This window comes from Taudactylus pleione, unplaced genomic scaffold (assembly GCF_031769625.1).
Source record: "Taudactylus pleione unplaced genomic scaffold, aTauple2 ptg000641l, whole genome shotgun sequence".
In the NCBI taxonomy this organism is placed as follows: domain Eukaryota; kingdom Metazoa; phylum Chordata; class Amphibia; order Anura; family Myobatrachidae; genus Taudactylus; species Taudactylus pleione.
Window position 1 is genome coordinate 530973 of NW_028285043.1, and position 20126 is coordinate 551098.

At 43.4% G+C, this 20126-nt stretch overlaps 1 protein-coding gene across 1 annotated transcript in view; it reads left to right on the forward strand.

Moving 5' to 3' along the window:
• Positions 1 to 20126, forward strand: part of LOC148479050 (tetraspanin-33-like) — a 62013-nt gene that overhangs the window by 21836 nt on the left and 20051 nt on the right. The window contains exons 4-7 of the mRNA XM_088455022.1: positions 5618 to 5692; positions 9593 to 9688; positions 15585 to 15713; positions 18466 to 18627. Of these exons, the coding sequence (XP_088311148.1) occupies positions 5618 to 5692; positions 9593 to 9688; positions 15585 to 15713; positions 18466 to 18627 (462 nt within the window). The remainder of the gene's footprint in view (positions 1 to 5617; positions 5693 to 9592; positions 9689 to 15584; positions 15714 to 18465; positions 18628 to 20126) is intronic.

Consider the following 20126-nt stretch of genomic DNA (forward strand, 5'->3'; position numbering starts at 1 on the left):
GATACTATAGATAGGAGCTACAGATATAGATAGGAGTTACAGATATAGATAGGAGTTACAGATATAGATAGGAGTTACAGATATAGATAGGAGTTACAGATACTATAGATAGGAGCTACAGTTATTATAGATAGGAGTTACAGATACTATAGATAGGAGCTACAGTTACTATAGATAGGAGCTACAGATATAGATAGGAGTTACAGATACTATAGATAGGAGCTACAGTTATTATAGATAGGAGCTACAGATATAGATAGGAGTTACAGATACTATAGATAGGAGCTACAGATATAGATAGGAGTTACAGATACTATAGATAGGAGCTACAGATATAGATAGGAGTTACAGATACTATAGATAGGTGCTACAGATACTATAGATAGGTGCTACAGATATTAAAGATAGGAGTTACAGATACTATAGATAGGAGCTACAGATATAGATAGGAGTTACAGATATAGATAGGAGCTACAGTTATTATAGATAGGAGTTACAGATATAGATAGGAGTTACAGATACTATAGATAGGAGCTACAGATATAGATAGGAGTTACAGATACTATAGATAGGTGCTACAGTTATTAAAGATAGGAGTTACAGATACTATAGATAGGAGCTACAGATATAGATAGGAGTTACAGATACTATAGATAGGAGCTACAGTTATTATAGATAGGAGCTACAGTTATTATAGATAGGAGTTACAGATACTATAGATAGGAGCTACAGTTATTAAAGATAGGAGTTACAGATACTATAGATAGGAGTTACAGATACTATAGATAGGAGCTACAGATATAGATAGGAGTTACAGATACTATAGATAGGTGCTACAGTTATTAAAGATAGGAGTTACAGATACTATAGATAGGAGCTACAGATATAGATAGGAGTTACAGATACTATAGATAGGAGCTACAGTTATTATAGATAGGAGTTACAGATATAGATAGGAGTTACAGATACTATAGATAGGAGCTACAGATATAGATAGGAGTTACAGATACTATAGATAGGAGCTACAGTTATTATAGATAGGAGCTACAGTTATTATAGATAGGAGTTACAGATACTATAGATAGGAGCTACAGTTATTATAGATAGGAGCTACAGATATAGATAGGAGTTACAGATACTATAGATAGGAGCTACAGTTATTATAGATAGGAGTTACAGATACTATAGATAGGAGCTACAGATATAGATAGGAGTTACAGATACTATAGATAGGAGCTACAGATATAGATAGGAGTTACAGATACTATAGATAGGAGCTACAGATACTATAGATAGGAGCTACAGATACTATAGATAGGAGCTACAGTTATTAAAGATAGGAGTTACAGATACTATAGATAGGAGTTACAGATACTATAGATAGGAGTTACAGATACTATAGATAGGAGTTACAGATACTATAGATAGGAGTTACAGATACTATAGATAGGAGCTACAGATACTATAGATAGGAGCTACAGATACTATAGATAGGAGCTACAGATACTATAGATAGGAGCTACAGATACTATAGATAGGAGCTACAGATACTATAGATAGGAGCTACAGATACTATAGATAGGAGCTACAGATACTATAGATAGGAGCTACAGATACTATAGATAGGAGCTACAGATACTATAGATAGGAGCTACAGATACTATAGATAGGAGCTACAGTTATTATAGATAGGAGCTACAGATACTATAGATAGGAGCTACAGATATAGATAGGAGCTACAGTTATTATAGATAGGAGCTACAGTTATTATAGATAGGAGTTACAGATATAGATAGGAGTTACAGATACTATAGATAGGTGCTACAGATACTATAGATAGGTGCTACAGATACTATAGATAGGAGCTACAGATATAGATAGGAGCTACAGTTATTATAGATAGGAGTTACAGATACTATAGATAGGAGCTACAGATACTATAGATAGGAGCTACAGTTATTATAGATAGGAGTTACAGATACTATAGATAGGAGCTACAGTTATTATAGATAGGAGTTACAGATACTATAGATAGGAGCTACAGTTATTATAGATAGGAGCTACAGATATAGATAGGAGCTACAGATATAGATAGGAGTTACAGATACTATAGATAGGAGCTACAGTTATTATAGATAGGAGCTACAGTTATTAAAGATAGGAGCTACAGATATAGATAGGAGTTACAGATACTATAGATAGGAGCTACAGATATAGATAGGAGTTACAGATACTATAGATAGGAGCTACAGATATAGATAGGAGTTACAGATACTATAGATAGGAGCTACAGTTATTATAGATAGGAGTTACAGATACTATAGATAGGAGTCAGATACTATAGATAGGAGCTACAGATATAGATAGGAGCTACAGATATAGATAGGAGTTACAGATATAGATAGGAGTTACAGATACTATAGATAGGAGCTACAGATATAGATAGGAGTTACAGATACTATAGATAGGAGCTACAGTTATTATAGATAGGAGCTACAGTTATTAAAGATAGGAGTTACAGATACTATAGATAGGAGCTACAGTTATTAAAGATAGGAGTTACAGATACTATAGATAGGAGCTACAGTTATTAAAGATAGGAGTTACAGATACTATAGATAGGAGCTACAGTTATTAAAGATAGGAGTTACAGATACTATAGATAGGAGTTACAGATACTATAGATAGGAGCTACAGTTATTATAGATAGGAGCTACAGTTATTAAAGATAGGAGTTACAGATACTATAGATAGGAGCTACAGATATAGATAGGAGTTACAGATATTATAGATAGGTGCTAAAGATACTATAGATAGGTGCTACAGATACTCAGATACACAATTTAAGAAGATTTGCTACAAAATACATCCACAAAATTGCCTGCAGTGTGTATTTTTAGTACAGAGAAGTCAGAAACCAGGAGGCTGGGAATAGTATAGGACAAAAAACCTACTTCCAGGGCCAGGAAAAAATAAGAACAATCTGGCGATCAGGGACAGATAGGAAGTACCAGGAGTGAGATTTTGGTAAAACATAAAACAAAATTCTACTTAAATCATGCAGAAAAGAACATGGTGGTTAAAGTTTTCTGCTACTCAGGTGGCAGGAAAACATTAAAAAAATCCTTACCTTATACAGACCCTCCAACATGACCCTTTCCATTCATTGGAAATTGCTCTGCTCCTGGGCTTCCTTCTTAATTTATGATCTATTAACTAGTTCAACACAGGTGTCTGCAATCATTAATTAGGTGGGGAGTCCAGGAGCAGAGGATTTTGTACCAGGTGGAAGGGGTCATGTTGGAGGGTAGGCCTTATATATGGCATTAGCGAAAAACTGCATAGACAGATGGCTTTCATCTAATCAGGATTACCTAGGTGGCTGCTGGTTGGAATGAAAATCCTGCATCCCTGCATGTTTGCTCCCACATGTTGAAAAATGTCAAAAAACGGTAATTCCAACTAGTTGGGAAAATCAAACATGTTTGATTTTTCCCAACTAAACGTTCATGTGACCGATATGTAGGTGCACACTGTCTGGCAGTGCCCGCCTACTTTTGTCACAGTCACCTTTTGCAGCAAGCGGTCTCCTGTCATAAAAGCCAGCAGCAGCATACCCCGTGTCACATGTGCCGCAGCAGCAGGTCGCCTGTCATTATCACCAGCTGCTGCAACAACAGTAACCCAGATTTAATGGACCTGTGTCAAGTGGGGCAGGAGGCAGCTGGAACATGTTGTCCATCTCCCTGCCTGCAGCAGTGGTGGATCCATGGGGGTATCACAACCTCTGGTCAGTGATCAGGTGCCAGACACCTTCCACAAATGATAGTCTCCTGGGGTGTACCTGCCAGGTTTGCTGCGGGCTGCGGAAGCTACAGCGGGCGGGCGGCAATGTTAGACTGTAACCTGGTCAGGTCACCGCAGAACAGCAGCACATTTGATATACAAATTATTAGAATAATACAAAAAAGATATTTATAACTTATAAAAATCTTCTTTGTTTATTGTAATCATTTTTACAGTTAACCCTTACCCATAACTCTTTATTATGTTGCCCTGTCCCTTTCTATGCTCCCTTAACTATCCTGCAACTGTACTGCACCTCAGACCCCCCCCAGTACAAGCAGTACTGCACATCCCTATGACATATCACTGCACCCTAACCTCACCCACCTCCTCTTGACCTCTCTATCACTGCAACCTAACCAAACCCACCTCCTCCTGACCTCTTTCTCTATACCCTAACCTCACCCATCTCCTCCTGACCACTCTCTCTCTCTGTGCCCCAGCCTCACCCACCTCCTGTAGCAGAGTTGCAGACAGTGAATGAGCAGAGCCACCTCCATGTTATTCAAAATATGCAGTCGTGGGCAGACACTGTCCACCTACTTCTGTGACATCACAAGTTGAAGAGAAGTTGGCTGGTCTGATGAAAAAGTTGGTTAAGTGTGTGGGGCAGAGTTTTAATCAGACAGACAAGTTAGACGGTTCGTCAGTTAGATGGTTGGTGGAAAGTTGGTCTGGTGTATGGCCAGCATTACTTTTTACCAAATCTGAATCATGCCCATTAAATGGATCATGGGCCTGAATCACTACGAGTTGCTATTGCGATCGCAGCTGCGATTACGCACTGAGATTTGCTGCGAAGATATGCTAATGACTGCAATCGCAAAGCCTTCTCACAGCGATGCCCACTACCGCTATCTCATATCCGTAATACCTTGCAGTCCTGCGTATACGTTGGTAACATCGTGTAACACCGGCTCCTCACACACATTTACAGCAGGTCTGACCTTACTCAGAAATTGCTAACCTCATCCCAAGCTGCGTATGCCGTTGCAGTGGCTAATTTATGCACGCCCATACAACGGCGTTCGAACGGACAGGCACACCTGAGTTTCTCCGACCACTGCCCCGTCACCACCCCCAAACGCTGACCTCCCACCACTCACTTTGTTATAGCTTTCTTTCTGCGTGAGTGATCACAGAGCGATCGCAATGCTAACTCACGCACACACGCACTGCGATACATACGCATGCGCGTTAAGCACCATCGACCGATCTGCACATGCTGTTGCTGTTGCGATCTGTGATGAATCAGGCCCCATGTTTGTCATAGTGTTACTGGCATTTTGTTATTTCCAGTAGGATATTGGCCTTAAGGTGCATACAAACGTAACAAGTTTGTAACCAACGATTATCTGTCAGTTTATCTGTCAGATTTTCCCTTGAAAAGTGAACGATTTTTTGAAGTGTACTGAACGATTTTTACAACAATGACCAAAAAATGTTCCTTCTCTTAATAAAAATCGTTATGTTGGACAGTCTGAAATGAACTACAAACTACAAACAAGAGCGCGCTTGAACGATTCTCGTTCATTCTTATAACTCAGAAACTGAACGATTTTTTGACCGACTGAACAATAACAACGTCATTATAGTTAAATCGTTCAAAAAATCGTTACGTGTGTACGCACCTTTACTTTGCATGTACATTTATGTTCCTAACTACCTTACTTACTTGTGGTTGGAAAATGCTAAATTAAAATCTTTAAGAAATGGAATTAATTAAACATTTGTTGATCAAAGCTCATTTGGCTGTTTTTTCATTTTACAGTTTGCCAGCATGCTAGTCCTAGTCATGTTTCTTCAATTTGTGGCAGCTGTTATTGGTTTTATTTTCTCAGGAATGGTAAGTACTTAACTTGTGATACCGCATACAAGTGCACATTCTGAAATGGACTATGGCGAATTTGGATAAAATAAAAAGCTAGAGCACAATTCCTCGTTAAGGGGCATATTTATTATTTATTAACATTATTTTACCTAAAATAATGTGAAAAGGGGCTCACTGTGATCAACTGTGTGGTCTAATACCCCTTTTACACCGGAGCTAAAACCCGGGTTATTGCAGGGTTAACCCGGGCAGCTCCCTGGTGTAAAAGGGGTGAGGGTTGGATCGCCGGGTCGAGTGACCCAGCAATCCAACCCAGGTAAATAGCAGGGTTTAACACGGGCCCGTGAAACCCTGCTGTGTGTACGGCGCATTCCGGGTCTTGATGACTTGGAGTGCGCCACAACTATTCGGCCGATTGGTCCGGCTTCAGTGGCGCTTGGAGATGACGTCATCTTCAAGCGTCCACTTTCACGCCAGAAAAGCCGGGTCTATGCAGACCCGACTGCAGTATGAGTGGTGCCGACTCGGGAATATCCCGAGTCGCCGCCAGCTAAATTCCGGGTCTGATCCGGATAGGAACCCTGGGCCTGATTCAGAGCCGGATGCTATTTGCGCTCGCTCGTTCAGAAAAAGGGGCCGGATATTTAAATAGAGCGCTTGCTCTTTGCCGTCTGTTGACACCTCTATGTCTGATCGAGCGAACGAAACATGTGCTCGCTTTTTTTAAAAAAACGCCCCCTGGCCGCTCGCATCATACGTCATCTCCGCTATTTATTAGATTAATCGAGTACATTGAAAGGCGTATGAACTGCTCGCAGTGCTTGTGGTAGGATTTTCCTACCGCAATCATGCGAGCAGTTCAGGCTAAAAGACAACCAAGAGACATGATCGATGACACTCCCTTACTAATTATGCACTCCCATTAAACGCCCGTTTTGACCGTTTGACACGCCTGCGTTCGGATCTCCACTCCCCATTTTCAAGCACCTTCCCTTGTTACCACCCACAAACGCCTCATTCTGTCACTCAAATTAGCAGGCATTCGCTATTTTGCGAGCACACAATTTCCGACCGCAATCATTGGTTCACGCATGCGTATTACAACCCATACGCATGCGCAGTTGTGCGAACGAGCGGCCGCTTACGAGCGGCTCTGAATCAGGCCCCCTGTTCCAACTCCGGGTCAGACCCATAATTTAAGTGGAAAAGAGGTATAAGTAAACCACAAGCTGATTACTGTGGGGGTTTCTGAGGTGTCGGGCGTTTGGACGCAGTATCCGGCAGGTGTATGCGCAGATACATCTCCCTGTATTTTTTTTGTAAATACAGAGAAAAGTGTGCTGACGGGATTCGCAGGGACAGAGGGGGTCATTCAGACCCGCTCGCGAGCGCAGGACGCTCGCAAGCGGGTCGATGTTACCCCAATGCGCATGCGCATGACGGAGGGAGCTCCGTCGTGCGCATGCGCGAGACCCGGACAGCGACAGCCAAACTCCGGGTCTCGCACCAAAGGGGGCGTGCTGTCGATGGTGACTGACAGCACGCCCCCTTTGGTGGGCGTGCCTGCCAGACGGAGGCGTTCCCATGGGAACGCCTACCGTCTGGGTCCGGCCCCACTGACATCACTAGTGATGTCAGTGGGAGTGATTTTGGCTCTGATAGAGCCAAAATCACTCCAGGGCTTGCGGTCACCGAGACCCTACCACAGGGTCTCGTCGCAAGCCTGATGGTCGCGATGGTCTCGACCATCGCGACCATCTTTTTGGCCGCTCGCATATGCTGTGGGTGGTCACCCACAGCTATGCGTGCGGCCAGGAGGCCGCTCCATTTTTAGGTAGGAGGGCACTGATTCAGAGCGAGCGCTCTGGTCAGAGCGTCCGGCTCTGAATCAGGCCCAGAGCTTTATCACAAGCTCAATCCCTGTATGCGGATGTTGGTACATCCATGTGATATTTCCTAAATTCGAAATGCGAATTTAGGGCCTGATTCAGAGCCGGACGCTCTGACCAGAGTGCTCGCTCTGAATCAGGGCCGGGCTACCTAAAATTGGAGCGGTCCCTTGGACGCTCGCATAGCTGTGGGTTACCACCCACAGCTATAGCGAGCGCCCAAAAAGATGTTCGCGATGGTCAAGACCATCGCGACCATCGGGCTTGCGACGAGACCCTGCGGTAGGGTCTCGTGGCCGCAAGCCCTGGAGTGCTTTTGGCTCTATCAGAGGCAAACGCACTCCCAATGACATCACTAGTGATGTCAGTGGGGCCGGACCCAGACGGTAGGCGTTCCCATGGGAACGCCTCCGTCTGGCAGCCACGCCCACCAAAGGGGGCGTGCTGTCACTCACCATCGACAGCACGCCCCCTTTGGTGCGAGACCCCGAGCGACGGCTTCCTCGTCGCTCGCCAGGTCTCGCGCATGCGCATGACGGAGCTCCCTCCATTGTGCGCATGTGCATTTGGTTACCATCGACCCGCTTGCGAGCGTCCTGCGCTCGCGAGCGGGTCTGAATGAGACCCTTAGTCGAAAAATACCATACCTCAACTGCATTTTAAATGCGGATTGTAATAAATAGGGGCCTAAGGGTCTATTCAGCAATGGTTTTTTATACTTAAAAAATGCGGAAACTATAATTTCCGCATTTTTTAAGTATTTCCACTATTCAGAAATGGGATAATGGAGAAGATAACACAGTTATCTTCTCCATTGATTCCCATATCGCAGAGTACCACACTCTAGGGATCAAGCAATTGCTCTCTACAGTGCTTTAATGCTTTTTGCTATTCAGCAAAGCAAAAAGTGTTAAATTACTCTAAAAATATTTACTTTATATAACGCCATCTCAGAATGGCTTTATATGAAGAATATCCTTAAATATCCTGAAAACTGAAGGGACAGAGGGATATTTTCCCATAAATCCAGCCTGTCCAAACTGTCTAAATTGATTGAAATGAGGGCCTGATTCAGACCCGCTTGCGAGCGCTGAGCGCTCGCAAGCGGGTCGATGTTGGACAAGTGCGCATGCGCACGAGGGTGCCGGCTCCATCGTGCGCATGCGCGAGACCCGCATAGCGACTGGCAAGCCGTCGCTATGGGTCTCGCTACAAAGGGGGCGTGCTGTCGATGTTGAGTGACAGCACGTCCCCTTTGGTGGGCATGCCAGGGGCGTGGCTGCCCAGACGGAGGCGTTCCCATGGGAACACCTGCCGTCTGGGGCCGGCCCCACCGATATCACAAATAATGTCAGTGGGAGTGCTTTTGGCTCTGATAGACCCAAAAACACTCCAGGGCTTGCGGCAGACGAGACCCTACCACAAGGGACTCGTCGCAAGCCCGATGGTCGCGATGGTCTTGACCATCGCGACCATCTTTTTGGCCGCTCGCTATAGCCGCTCTAAAAAAAGAGAGGGAGGACACTGATTCAGAGCGAGCGCTTTTATATTTAAAATGTATATATACATTTTAAATAAAAGCACATAAATATAAATGTATACAGACTAATATAAAGCCTGTCTACACATTTCAATCAATTTAGACAGTTTTGACAGGCTGGAGTTGAACTTGCCCTTAGCGGTCACCACAAAGCAGGAGCAGAGACTATTCCTAAGTGCATGACTGAGTCTGCGCAGAAGAAGAAAAAGCAGGTATTGTTTTTGGAATCCTATAAACAATGTCTTCTGTAACATCGCATGGACAGAGTGTTACCGCAACCGCTGCGCCTGCGTACAAAAATGCTGAATAGCAGCCATAAAATGTAATGATTCATAAAAATGGTGGCGATGTTGCCTGATAATATTCAGGGCAACATCGTCACTCTTGATGAATAGAGCCCTAAGTCTCAGTGGTTCTCACTTTACTAAAACTTTACTGAAGTTAGTTTTACATTGGAGGAATTGTTAATATTACTTGTACTTGCAGGTTTTAGAAAAGGCCACTTCTGTAATGTCGCGGGCGATTATTCATTATCGAGAAGATTTGGATTTGCAAAACTTTATTGATTATATCCAAAAAAAGGTAAGATGATATGATTAAGACAATAAAAGAGCATCTAAGACCAAACTATAGTTCTATCAGAATCATGTTTCTGTTCCTCTTTAGACTATATAACATGTAGCAAATATTATGTAGTAGGTAGCACTAATGTTCTTGAATCTCACTGTAATCCATAAATAATGGCGATTTTATTAAAATTGGTTGTCGCTACTGTATAACAAGATAATATGTAATTATATGTCTCAGTTATTTTTCGGATACCATACTGGATTTAATGGACACTATTCTTTTGTAAAAGTATTTACCAACCTAAAGGGGCAGTCCATACAAGAATGAAAATCATAACCAATATCCACCTTTCTACATTTTGAGCATTTAATTATAAGTGATAGATTGATGAAATAGATTTTATGATCAGACCAGGATTTGCACTGGCAAGGTTGAGGCCTGGGGGTAAATTTACTAAGAATCGAGATTGGTCGAGATGCCAATCTCAGGAGAGTTTAGGCATGATTTTCATTTCGCAAATTTACTAAAGGCAAAGTCGGTTGAGTTAGAGAGAGATTTCTCTCTTCTCACTTGTAAAACACGGGTGAGATAGCTAACTCGAATCAACTCCCCATCTGGCCAACTTGGAAGTACTTTTCACCTAAAAGATACATCTCTCAAATTTACCAAGAATCGGAATGACAAGCTCGGGTGAGATGACAGCAAACGCTCTGTGAAACTGACTTTTCAAACTCTCCACCTCCTGAGCTGCGAGTTTGACAGAAACATACACAAATCATTGTGATTTGTGTATGTTTCTGCCTGTAAATAGTTCAAATAGGGTTAATTTTTTTTTTAAATGATGCAGGGTCCCCCCAAAAGCATAACTAGCCCCGGACTTGTCAGCCACTCCTGGTTCCGAAAATTGCGGGGAACAAAATGAGTAGGGTTCCACCGTAGTTTAGGAACCAGCACCAGGCTGCAGGGCCAGTGCTGGTTATAATAAATATAGGGGGAAAAAATGTATAGGGATCCCCCTATATTTAAAACCAGCACCGGACCCAAACCGACCGGGGTGTAATGTCACAGCCAGGAGACCCTATAACCGGGTCTCCGGGGCCAAACTATTCTCACTCTAAGCCGGTCAGGCCAAGCCGAGTATCTCAGGGGTGGTGGGGACCCCACAAGAAGGGGTCCCCCCTCTCCTGAAACCCCAGGCTTGGTTTGAAGCCCGGGGCTCTACCCCACATGCCTGGGCTGTGGGTACGGGGGTAATAAAGTATAAAAGAGAAGTAAACTATTGTATTTTACAGTGGAACTACAGGTGCCAGCATGCCTGCCCTTTGGCACTTGTGGAACTACAAGTGCCAGCAGGCAACCGGCACCCGTACAACCACTGTAAAATAAATAGTTAAATAAAGACACAACACACACACACACTGTATATAGTACAAGTTTATTGCACACATACCTCAATCACACATACTTGCCTGTACCTGAACCCTACTCTTTTTGTTCCCCGTAATTTTTGGAATCAGGACTGGCTGACCGGGGCTGGTTATGCTTCTGGGGGGGGACCCTAAATCTTTTTTTCTTACTAAATTGAACCCTTCTTTTACAAGTTTTACACACAAGCAAACTTCACATATCTCACTGATATGTGCAGGATGCTAGCTCGGAGAGATTTGCAGAGAGAATATACTGCAATCTCGGGTGAGCAATCTCATGTTCAATTGCAACTCGGGGGAGATATCTCGATCTGCTTCACCATCGGCCATTTGACTTTCAGCTAAACTCAGTAAATTTGAAGATGAAAAACAGGAAAATCACCCGAGATACGGCGATGCAAATCGAGGTTCAAAAAAACTAAACTTGACCAATCTAGATTCTTAGTAAATTTACCCCCTGGGATCTAATGAGCCCCTTAGTCATGAAGTACCACTCACAGAGTAGCTTTGTATTGCTGTAATGCGATTAACTATTTTTTCTGCCTTAAGGCTCAACTTCTGTGTATGCAGTATGAATGTTACAGCTATGTTCTTGCATGCCTCCGGTGACAGCATTAAGCATTTCAACACTTTTATCAGGAAGTATATGAGTGAATTCTTACAACACAGATAAATGTAGCCCACATTCTTCTGACTTACCTGCAGACAGCTGACTGATAATGAGCTCCTGCTGTGACTCATTATCTGTTCTTCACACAAGCCCTCTAGGTCTTTATAAAGCATTCACTACAGGCTTGCTTTGTCCATTTTGTGAATTGTCCTACTCTCCACCTACCAGTTTCCATTTTAGTTTGTATTGTGCAGAACTTCTTGTTATTTTATACTCGTCCTTTAACTTTGATCCTTTTCTTTTCAGTCATCATAATGTAGACTGTATGCCATAGTACTGCTTGTTTCTAGTATTTCATGTTCATAGGGCGTGATTCAGCATGGATCGCTATTGTGATCGCAGCTGAATTACGCACGCAGTTCTGCTGCAATAGTATGCTAATGTTTGCAACTGCTCAGCCAGTATAGAGACGCCTACTACCGCTTCCTCACATTCGTAAGACCTTGCAGTCATGCGTATGCATCAGTAACATTGAACCATCATGCAGAATTACAGCAGCTCTGACCTGTCTCAGAAATTGCAAGTCTTGTCGCACAAAGTGAGTAAACAAGCTGCGTATACCGTTGCAGTGGCTAATTTATGCACGCCCATGCAACGGCCTTCAAACGGACTGGCACCCCTGCGTTTCTCCTACCACTTCCCCCAAACACTGACGCCCCGTCACTCACTCTGTGCTGGCTTTCTATCTGCGTGCGTAATCACAATGCTAACTTGCACACGCACACTGCAGTGCATACGCATGCACAGTACACACCATCGGTTAATCTGCGTACGCTGTTGCAATTGCGATCCCTGCTGAATCAGGCCCATAGTCTGTTCTATTACGTATATATGCAACAATCATCTGTCCTGAACATGCATCTGGTTTTCTAGCCCCAGTTCTTATCTGGCCTTATATTTCTTGTTTCTGGGTATCCTGCTATCATATTTGGGTTTTGACGTTAACCGGCATACTTCTGGTTTAGTCCTGTTAGTAGAACTCGGCAAACACAAACATGGGCAATGTACACAATCAAGCGCAACAACACTTGTAACTGAGGAGGTGTAACTGTGCTGTAATGGGGCCTTCTCACATAGACAAAGTTCAGTGATGGTGTATCAATGCAACTGTGGGACAAACAGAATTAGACAAAAGCATAAATATTTTCATGCACCAAGAATAGGTTGAAGCAAGCGTGCACCGATGATGATGACAGGTTGCTAATCAAGTGTACAAATAGGGGAAGGTGGACAGCAAAACTGCGTACAACTCTGTATATATAGGCAAATATATACATTTATTCCATGCACGAAAAACAGTAGCATATATAGGCCCTCATTCAGAGCCGTACGCTCTGAGCAGAGCGCACGCTCTGAATGAGGGCCGTCCTCCATAACTATGGAGCGTCCCCCTGGACGCTCGTATAGCTGTGGGTCACCACCCACAGCCTATACGAGCGTGCAGTTTGATGGCCGCGATGGTCTTGACCATCGCGACCATCGAAACTGCGAGCCGGAGCCTGCGGTTGAGGTTTTCAACCGCAAGGCCCGGAGGGATTTTGGCTCTATCAGAGCCAAAATCACTCCCACTGACATCACTAGTGATGTCAGTGGGCCGGCTTCTGACGGTAGGCGTTCCCTTGGGAACGCCCCCGTCAGGGAGGCACGCCCCCGGCACGCCCACCAAAGGGGGCGTGCTGTCAATCAACATCGACAGCACGCCCCCTTTGATCAGACACACTCGTCGCGTCTGGCGCATGCGCACGACGGAGCTCTCTCCGTCGTGCGCATGCTCAGTGCAGACCATCGACCCACTTGCGAGCGGACAGCCGCTTGCGAGTGGGTCTGAATCAGGGCCATAGTCAATTTGCGTTCAGTGCGTGTAAACCAGTTATCCAGTGCTACTCATGTCAATTTAACTTGCCATAGTGGATATTAAGGTTCTAAGTGCTTAAAAATCATGGGTGCTGTTTCATTACTTCAGAGCATTTACTCATATGGAAAGGCAGCTGCTATAAGCAGAAACGCATGCTGAGACTGAGATAATAGATTTCCAGTAGTGGTCTGTGTATCATTATTATTCCGCTAGCTTATCTATCAGTCTGTTAGTTAACACCTTTAAGGGGAGATGTATCAAATCTTGGAAAGTAATAAAGTGGAGAGATATAAAGTACTTTTATTAGGTCTGTATTGCAGCCTGAACATAACAGTTAGGAGCTGATTGGTTGGTACATTATCTCCGTCCACATTATCTCTCTCCAAGATTTGATACATATGCCCTGTGCCTGTGTTTAATTAAACTTTTCATTCATGGTGTGTGTGTTCTGTGGTTTTTTAAGTATTTGTTTTGCAGTGGAACTATAGGTACCAGCGTGCCTGTAATGCCCTGCATGCTGGTACTTGTGGTCCTCCATGTACCTGCATGCAGGGGAGGCTTCCTGGGACCAGTAGTTCTACTGCAAAAGACAATATTTTTAACTCTTTCAAATGCACCACACTTTACATAAAGTTTAATAAAACATACATGCACACTCACGCTATCTCACATACTCACCTATGTATCTCTGAAGCCCATCACGTCCACTTTTCCAGTAGGAATCCATAGGGTATCTGTAAAAAAAATTCCAGACTAACCTGTCCCTATGCGTGGATCACGTCCTCTTCGCTCCGTGTAGGCATCCTCTAAGGACAGTACTTCCTGAATGACGGCTCCGCCACAGGATTTCACTATAGAAATCCCAGTGCTGAGCGCTCTTTGGCTGAGAGAGGCGAGTCATCTGCCTCTCATCCTAGGCCTGGGGTGCCCTGGAGAGGGGACCCCTTTATTGGGAGGGTTCCTCAGCTCCCAAGGGATCCCCGGCCTGGGCTGACTAGCAGTGAGGGGTAATGCTTTGGCTGGGACCCGGTGAAAGAGTTCCCATGGTTGTGGCATTACCCCCCCCCCACTAGAAACAGTCCAGTGCTGGTTATGGAAATTACGGGGGACCCCTACACTTTTTGTTCCCTGTATTTCCAGAACCAGGACCGGATCAGAGCCCAGTGTTGGTTGAGCTAAATACAGGGAACCCCTACGTCTCTTGTCCCCTGTATTTTGGCAACCAGGGCTGGCTCTGCATAGCCTGGTGCTGGTTGTGTTTAATACAGGGAACCCCTACATTGTTTGTCCCCTGTATTTACCACAACCAGGACTAGGTCTCCAAAGCCTGGTGCTGGGTGTTCTTTTGGGGGTGTTCTTAAAAAAATATATTTGCACAGGTCTTCATTTTTTAAAACACAGAAGCACAGACGGATCTCACTGATCCGTCTGTGCATCTGTGTTTATTTTTTTACACACAGATGCATGTATCATGGATCTCCCTGATCCGAGTTAGTCAAAACCGAACACTAAGTACAAATGAAAAATATGACATAGAATAGAAATTGGCAGCTTAGTAAATGTACTCCTTAGTGCAGTGGTATTGTTTTCACGGCACCCCTAAGCCAGAAGTTTGTTATGAGAAATTCAGAAAAACATGTAGTGAAGTAGTAAAGTGAATTGTTCTTACCAGTAATCCTTAGGTTCAGTTATGTAGTGGTGGACAGGTTTGTGTTCTGTTTGTCCACATATTACCATTTACCATAAAAAAATTGATCTGGTGCTGGACCACCAACCTGAGGCACCCCTGCAAGTGTCCCGAGGCACCCCAAGGTGCCGCGGCACACAGTTTGGGAACCACTGCCTTAGTGTCTTGTGTCCATACTTTACTCAAATGCATAATGTATTGCAAAAATTATGTACAGGTTTAACTATATTTATTGGCTAAATTATTTGTTTTATTCTGTTTGATTGAAGTTTCAATGCTGTGGAGTTGACAACTACCAAAACTGGTCCCTGAATATTTATTTCTCCTGTAAAGACACCAACCCAAGTCAAGAGAAATGTGGGGTGCCATACTCCTGCTGTGTCAAGGAAGAAATACAGGTAATTGCTCATATAAGAATAGAAATTCATTGCAGCTATGCACTACATAGTAAAAGTGCCTAATAAAGGGTGGGATTTACAAAAACAACAAGATTTGAAACTGTAGGATGAAATATCTAAATTATCAAGAAGCACTGGATATTACATATATATGAATGCATTTCTGAATTTGCAGGGTTCCGTAGACTTTATTTTGCATGTGCCTCATATGGAAACTGCTGTCTCTGTAAGTTTATCTGAACTTTTAGCATTGGGGCAATATATTACAGTTGTAACGTAGGAGATATCACAGATATATCTTGCATAGATTAAGACTTGCAGGACACTGCCATTCTCATAGACTTCTATAAGAACGATGATGTGGTCCAATTTCCAGTCGGCTTTAGTTATTGTAGTCTATAGGTTACCCTTTTGCCAAAGAGGCATATTCAGATCTCTCCCTTGTAGTCTACATAGGCTCCAAGTGAGGTAAAATGCAGATATAGATTTATACTTATACCCCTTTTCCACCAAAATTCCGGGTCTGACCCTGGAGTTGAAACAGGGTTCCTATCCGGATCAGACCTGGAATTTAGCCGGCGCCGACTCAGGATATTCCCGAGTCGGCGCTGCTCACACCGCAGTCGGGTCTGCATAGACCCGGTTTTTCCGGAGTGAAAGTGGACGCTTGGAGATGACGTCATCTCCAAGCGCCACTGAAGCCGGACCAATCAGCTGGCATGCGGCTCACTCCAGGTCATCAAGACCCAGAGTGCGCCGTACACACAGCAGGGTTTCACGGACTACGCCTGTGTTAAACCCTGCTATTTACCTGTGTTGGATTGCCGGGTCACTCAACCCGGCGAACCAACCCTCACCCCTTTTACACCAAGGAGCTGCCCGGGTTAACCCTGCAATAACACGGGTTTTAGCTCCGGTGTAAAAGGGGTATAACAAACCAATGTATTCAATTTCATTTATTTTTTCGCCCTTGTGATATTCCTGTAAGCGATGTAACTGACTGGGACCAACATTTTTTTTTAATTTCTTTTGATTTATAACATCCAGAGGTATAGTCACAATACTACAGAACAGATAGAATGGCAATGTAGACTATGTAAAACAACAAATACAAAATAAGTATATACTGGCAGTAATATTAGTACCCAATGCAGATTTTTGGAACTATAACATGGTGGTAAAGGGGATAACAGGTCACGGGTGGTGGTGGTGAAGGGGGTAGAAGAGAAAGCACTCTTAGAAGACCCGAGGTCTACCTATCAGAGAAACGACTAAAGGTGTCAAAGGGGCGTAAATGGATCCAAATAAGGTAAATAAAAACACTGAGTTGTGTAGTGCCATGAAGTGTAGAATGGTTGTTGTAATGGTTCCATGTCTCATGCAATTTTTTGATCTTGTCGTTAAGCAGGCCTGTAATATATTCCAAAAGAACCACAGTACTTAATTCAGGAGATCACTACATTATACATAAAAGGACTAGATGCCTTCCAATTTTTGCAATTTGAAATTTTGCAGCAGTGCAAAGATATTGTACCAGTTTTCTGTTAGATTTCCTAAGTATACGACAAGATGATCACTAGTGAAATGTCTCGCAAGGACCTGGCCAGTATGATTGAAGACATTACACCAAAAATTTGAGACCCGTGAAGAATCCCACTACACAGCCCACAAAGTACGAGCTTCACCACATTGTGATATGAGAGATAAATTGGAGAAGTTGCCAAAAGTAACTAATCATCTTCTAACTGACATTTATTTGAAGTGACATTTACAAGCTGATTGGCTACTTTTGGCAACTTCTCCACTTTATCACTCTCCAAGGCTTGATACATATCCCCCTGGAAGAGGAAGGAAAAATTTTATAGAGTCTGGTCGGAAGTGCCACCTTGTTATATAGTATATATCCCAGGCTGCTGACAGCTTTGCCAGCCTCGGTACTGGGAGGGGAGGTGTGGCACAGATCTCCTCACAAACATAAAAAAATATTCTGTGTTGGCGGCCATGAAACAGCGCTTCCTGTCTCAGGGGCGGCGGGCTTCAGGACCAGGGCCTCTGCAGGGTCCCTTTAACAAGTCCAGGCCTGGGTAAAAAGTAATCGCCCCCCCTCCTCTTGGTGCCCCTATATATATCTTTAAGGAGTTTTCCATAATGCTGTTTTTATAGACAATTTAGAGATACAATGGGGCAGATGTATGAAGCTCTGGAAAGTGAATAGGTGCAGAGTGATAAATGACCAGCCACTCAGCTTCTAACTGTCATGTTACAGGCTCTGTTTGAAAAATGACAGTGGAGAGCTGATTGGTTGGTCGTTTATCACTCTGCACTTTATCACTTCCCAGAGCTTCATACATCTGCCCCATTGTCTGATGAGTGACCACCCCTCTTCATCCAGTGGATCTCCCAGGTCATGTTCCCAGGCCGCCTCGGAGGGTTCCAAGGATGGGGACTCAGTAGATAACAAATATATTCAATTCTTGTTAACTCCTTGTAAGTAAACTTCATGCTTAAACAAGTAAAAAAAAATATATAATTTTTATAGGGGAAAAAAGTTAAAGTCTTAACTTAACATGGGAGGTCAAATATTAGAAAGTAGTTATGGTTTCTGATATGCAGTGTTCAAACAGATTGTATTTCAGCAACTTCAGGGGTGTAACATGTATTGGTTCAACCCTGTAAAAAATGTACACAATTACAAATCCTAATACTGCTGAACAGAAACTACCTCCCTTTACAAGTTTTTGTTTCCCTACAGAGCGTCATTAATACAATGTGCGGGTATAACACGCAAAACCTTAGGAGCTGGCATGTGGAAGATCGCATCTATGTGGAGGGCTGCTTACATAAGATTGTCAGCTGGGGTCGGGGGAACTTGTTGTTCCTTGGAGGCATCGCAATGGGACTGATCCTTCTAGAGGTAAATAACTATGTTGTTGCAATCTAGACATCTATATAATCATGGAACAACATGTAAGGGTTTTTGCACCTGACTGTTGATAGAACCAGACCCTTATATTGGTCCAATGTGCAAATAATAATAATTGTAATACTCCCCTGTGTAAAGGGTGGCTGCTATATCCAAGAATATGTGGCAGTGGTGATCCGCCCTTGGAAAAATATAAATCAGAGGACTTGGATGTCAGCGCCCATATTACAAACTGTACATACCCTATTCCAACAGTGAAGAATAAAGTGTTATGTGCAAAAGTGCTAAAGTGATGTCGAAACTAGATTATTGGATGAGACAAGATCAGTTTAAAATTGAATCGCAGCGACACCATCTTGCGACTGGCCGCAAGACGCCATTTTGCAAGATGGCCGCCTAAGCGCTATTTTAGATAAACTCACACTTTAGTACATGTGGCGATAATACTATTAGCAAGTTACGGCGATTCACCAGAAGCCTATTTCATGACTTTACGTATTATAAAGGATATATTTCAGAAATTACTTTACAGTATGCCAAAATTGATTGCATCAGCTGAATAAAGCAAATGACTACGTGACAACTAGCTTGTGTAGATAAGCTTCCTGGACACTGCCCTCACTGCAGGTGGTCTGGCTCGAATACACACCTACATTAGCTAGCTTCCTGCAATGACATGATTTCAAAGACTAGAGTGTCATCTTAGGTCTGTCTCTTGTAGCTGGGCTATTTGCATTTCACACAAGAGACTGGGAGAATAAAGAGTTTTTCTTTTGAAGCCTGGGACAGGTGGGGGGGACTGAGTGGGCATGTGGAACTATCTGGCTCAGCATGTCACACTGCTAAGATGTTCACTTAAGTGCGAGTTAAGTGCACCCTTCCTCATACACACATTAATACGTCTTTATATCAAACCCCGAATACTCACACATTACATATTCACACATAAGGTTTAATAAGCTTTCAAGTGTATGATTTAAGTTGGTTCAGTTAGTTTAAATGCTGAGAAATAAAGATATTTGATAACTAAGGTATTATACATGCTAAACAAGTCGTGTTTGGTTTTGTACTGATGCGTACTCTTTTTACAGTATTCCGGTGTAATCGGTGGGGAGATCGCATCATGCATTCTCGCGTTATGGATCGCAGAGACTTCAAACAACAAAATGTGTATTTTATGAACAACTGTTAGGGGGCGGGTGGGCAGAGACCCCCAGTTGTTGGAGGCTGGGTTGAGTCTATTTGAAGCAGCCTGTTAAACGCTCTGTAACAGATGGTTCCCCCATGGGAACCAATGCCATAAGCAAGAAACTTCTCTATTGTCCTGTCTATTCTGGGGGGGTATAAACATGTGTGCTCAAACACTGGGTCTTTAGTCTTCTTGCTGAATGCTGATAGATGGAGGTTTTCTTTCTGAATGCCGGGATCTGGTCCAGAGCGCATGCGTATGTATACTGTATTTGGGGTCTGTATAATTCCTTTGCGCTAAA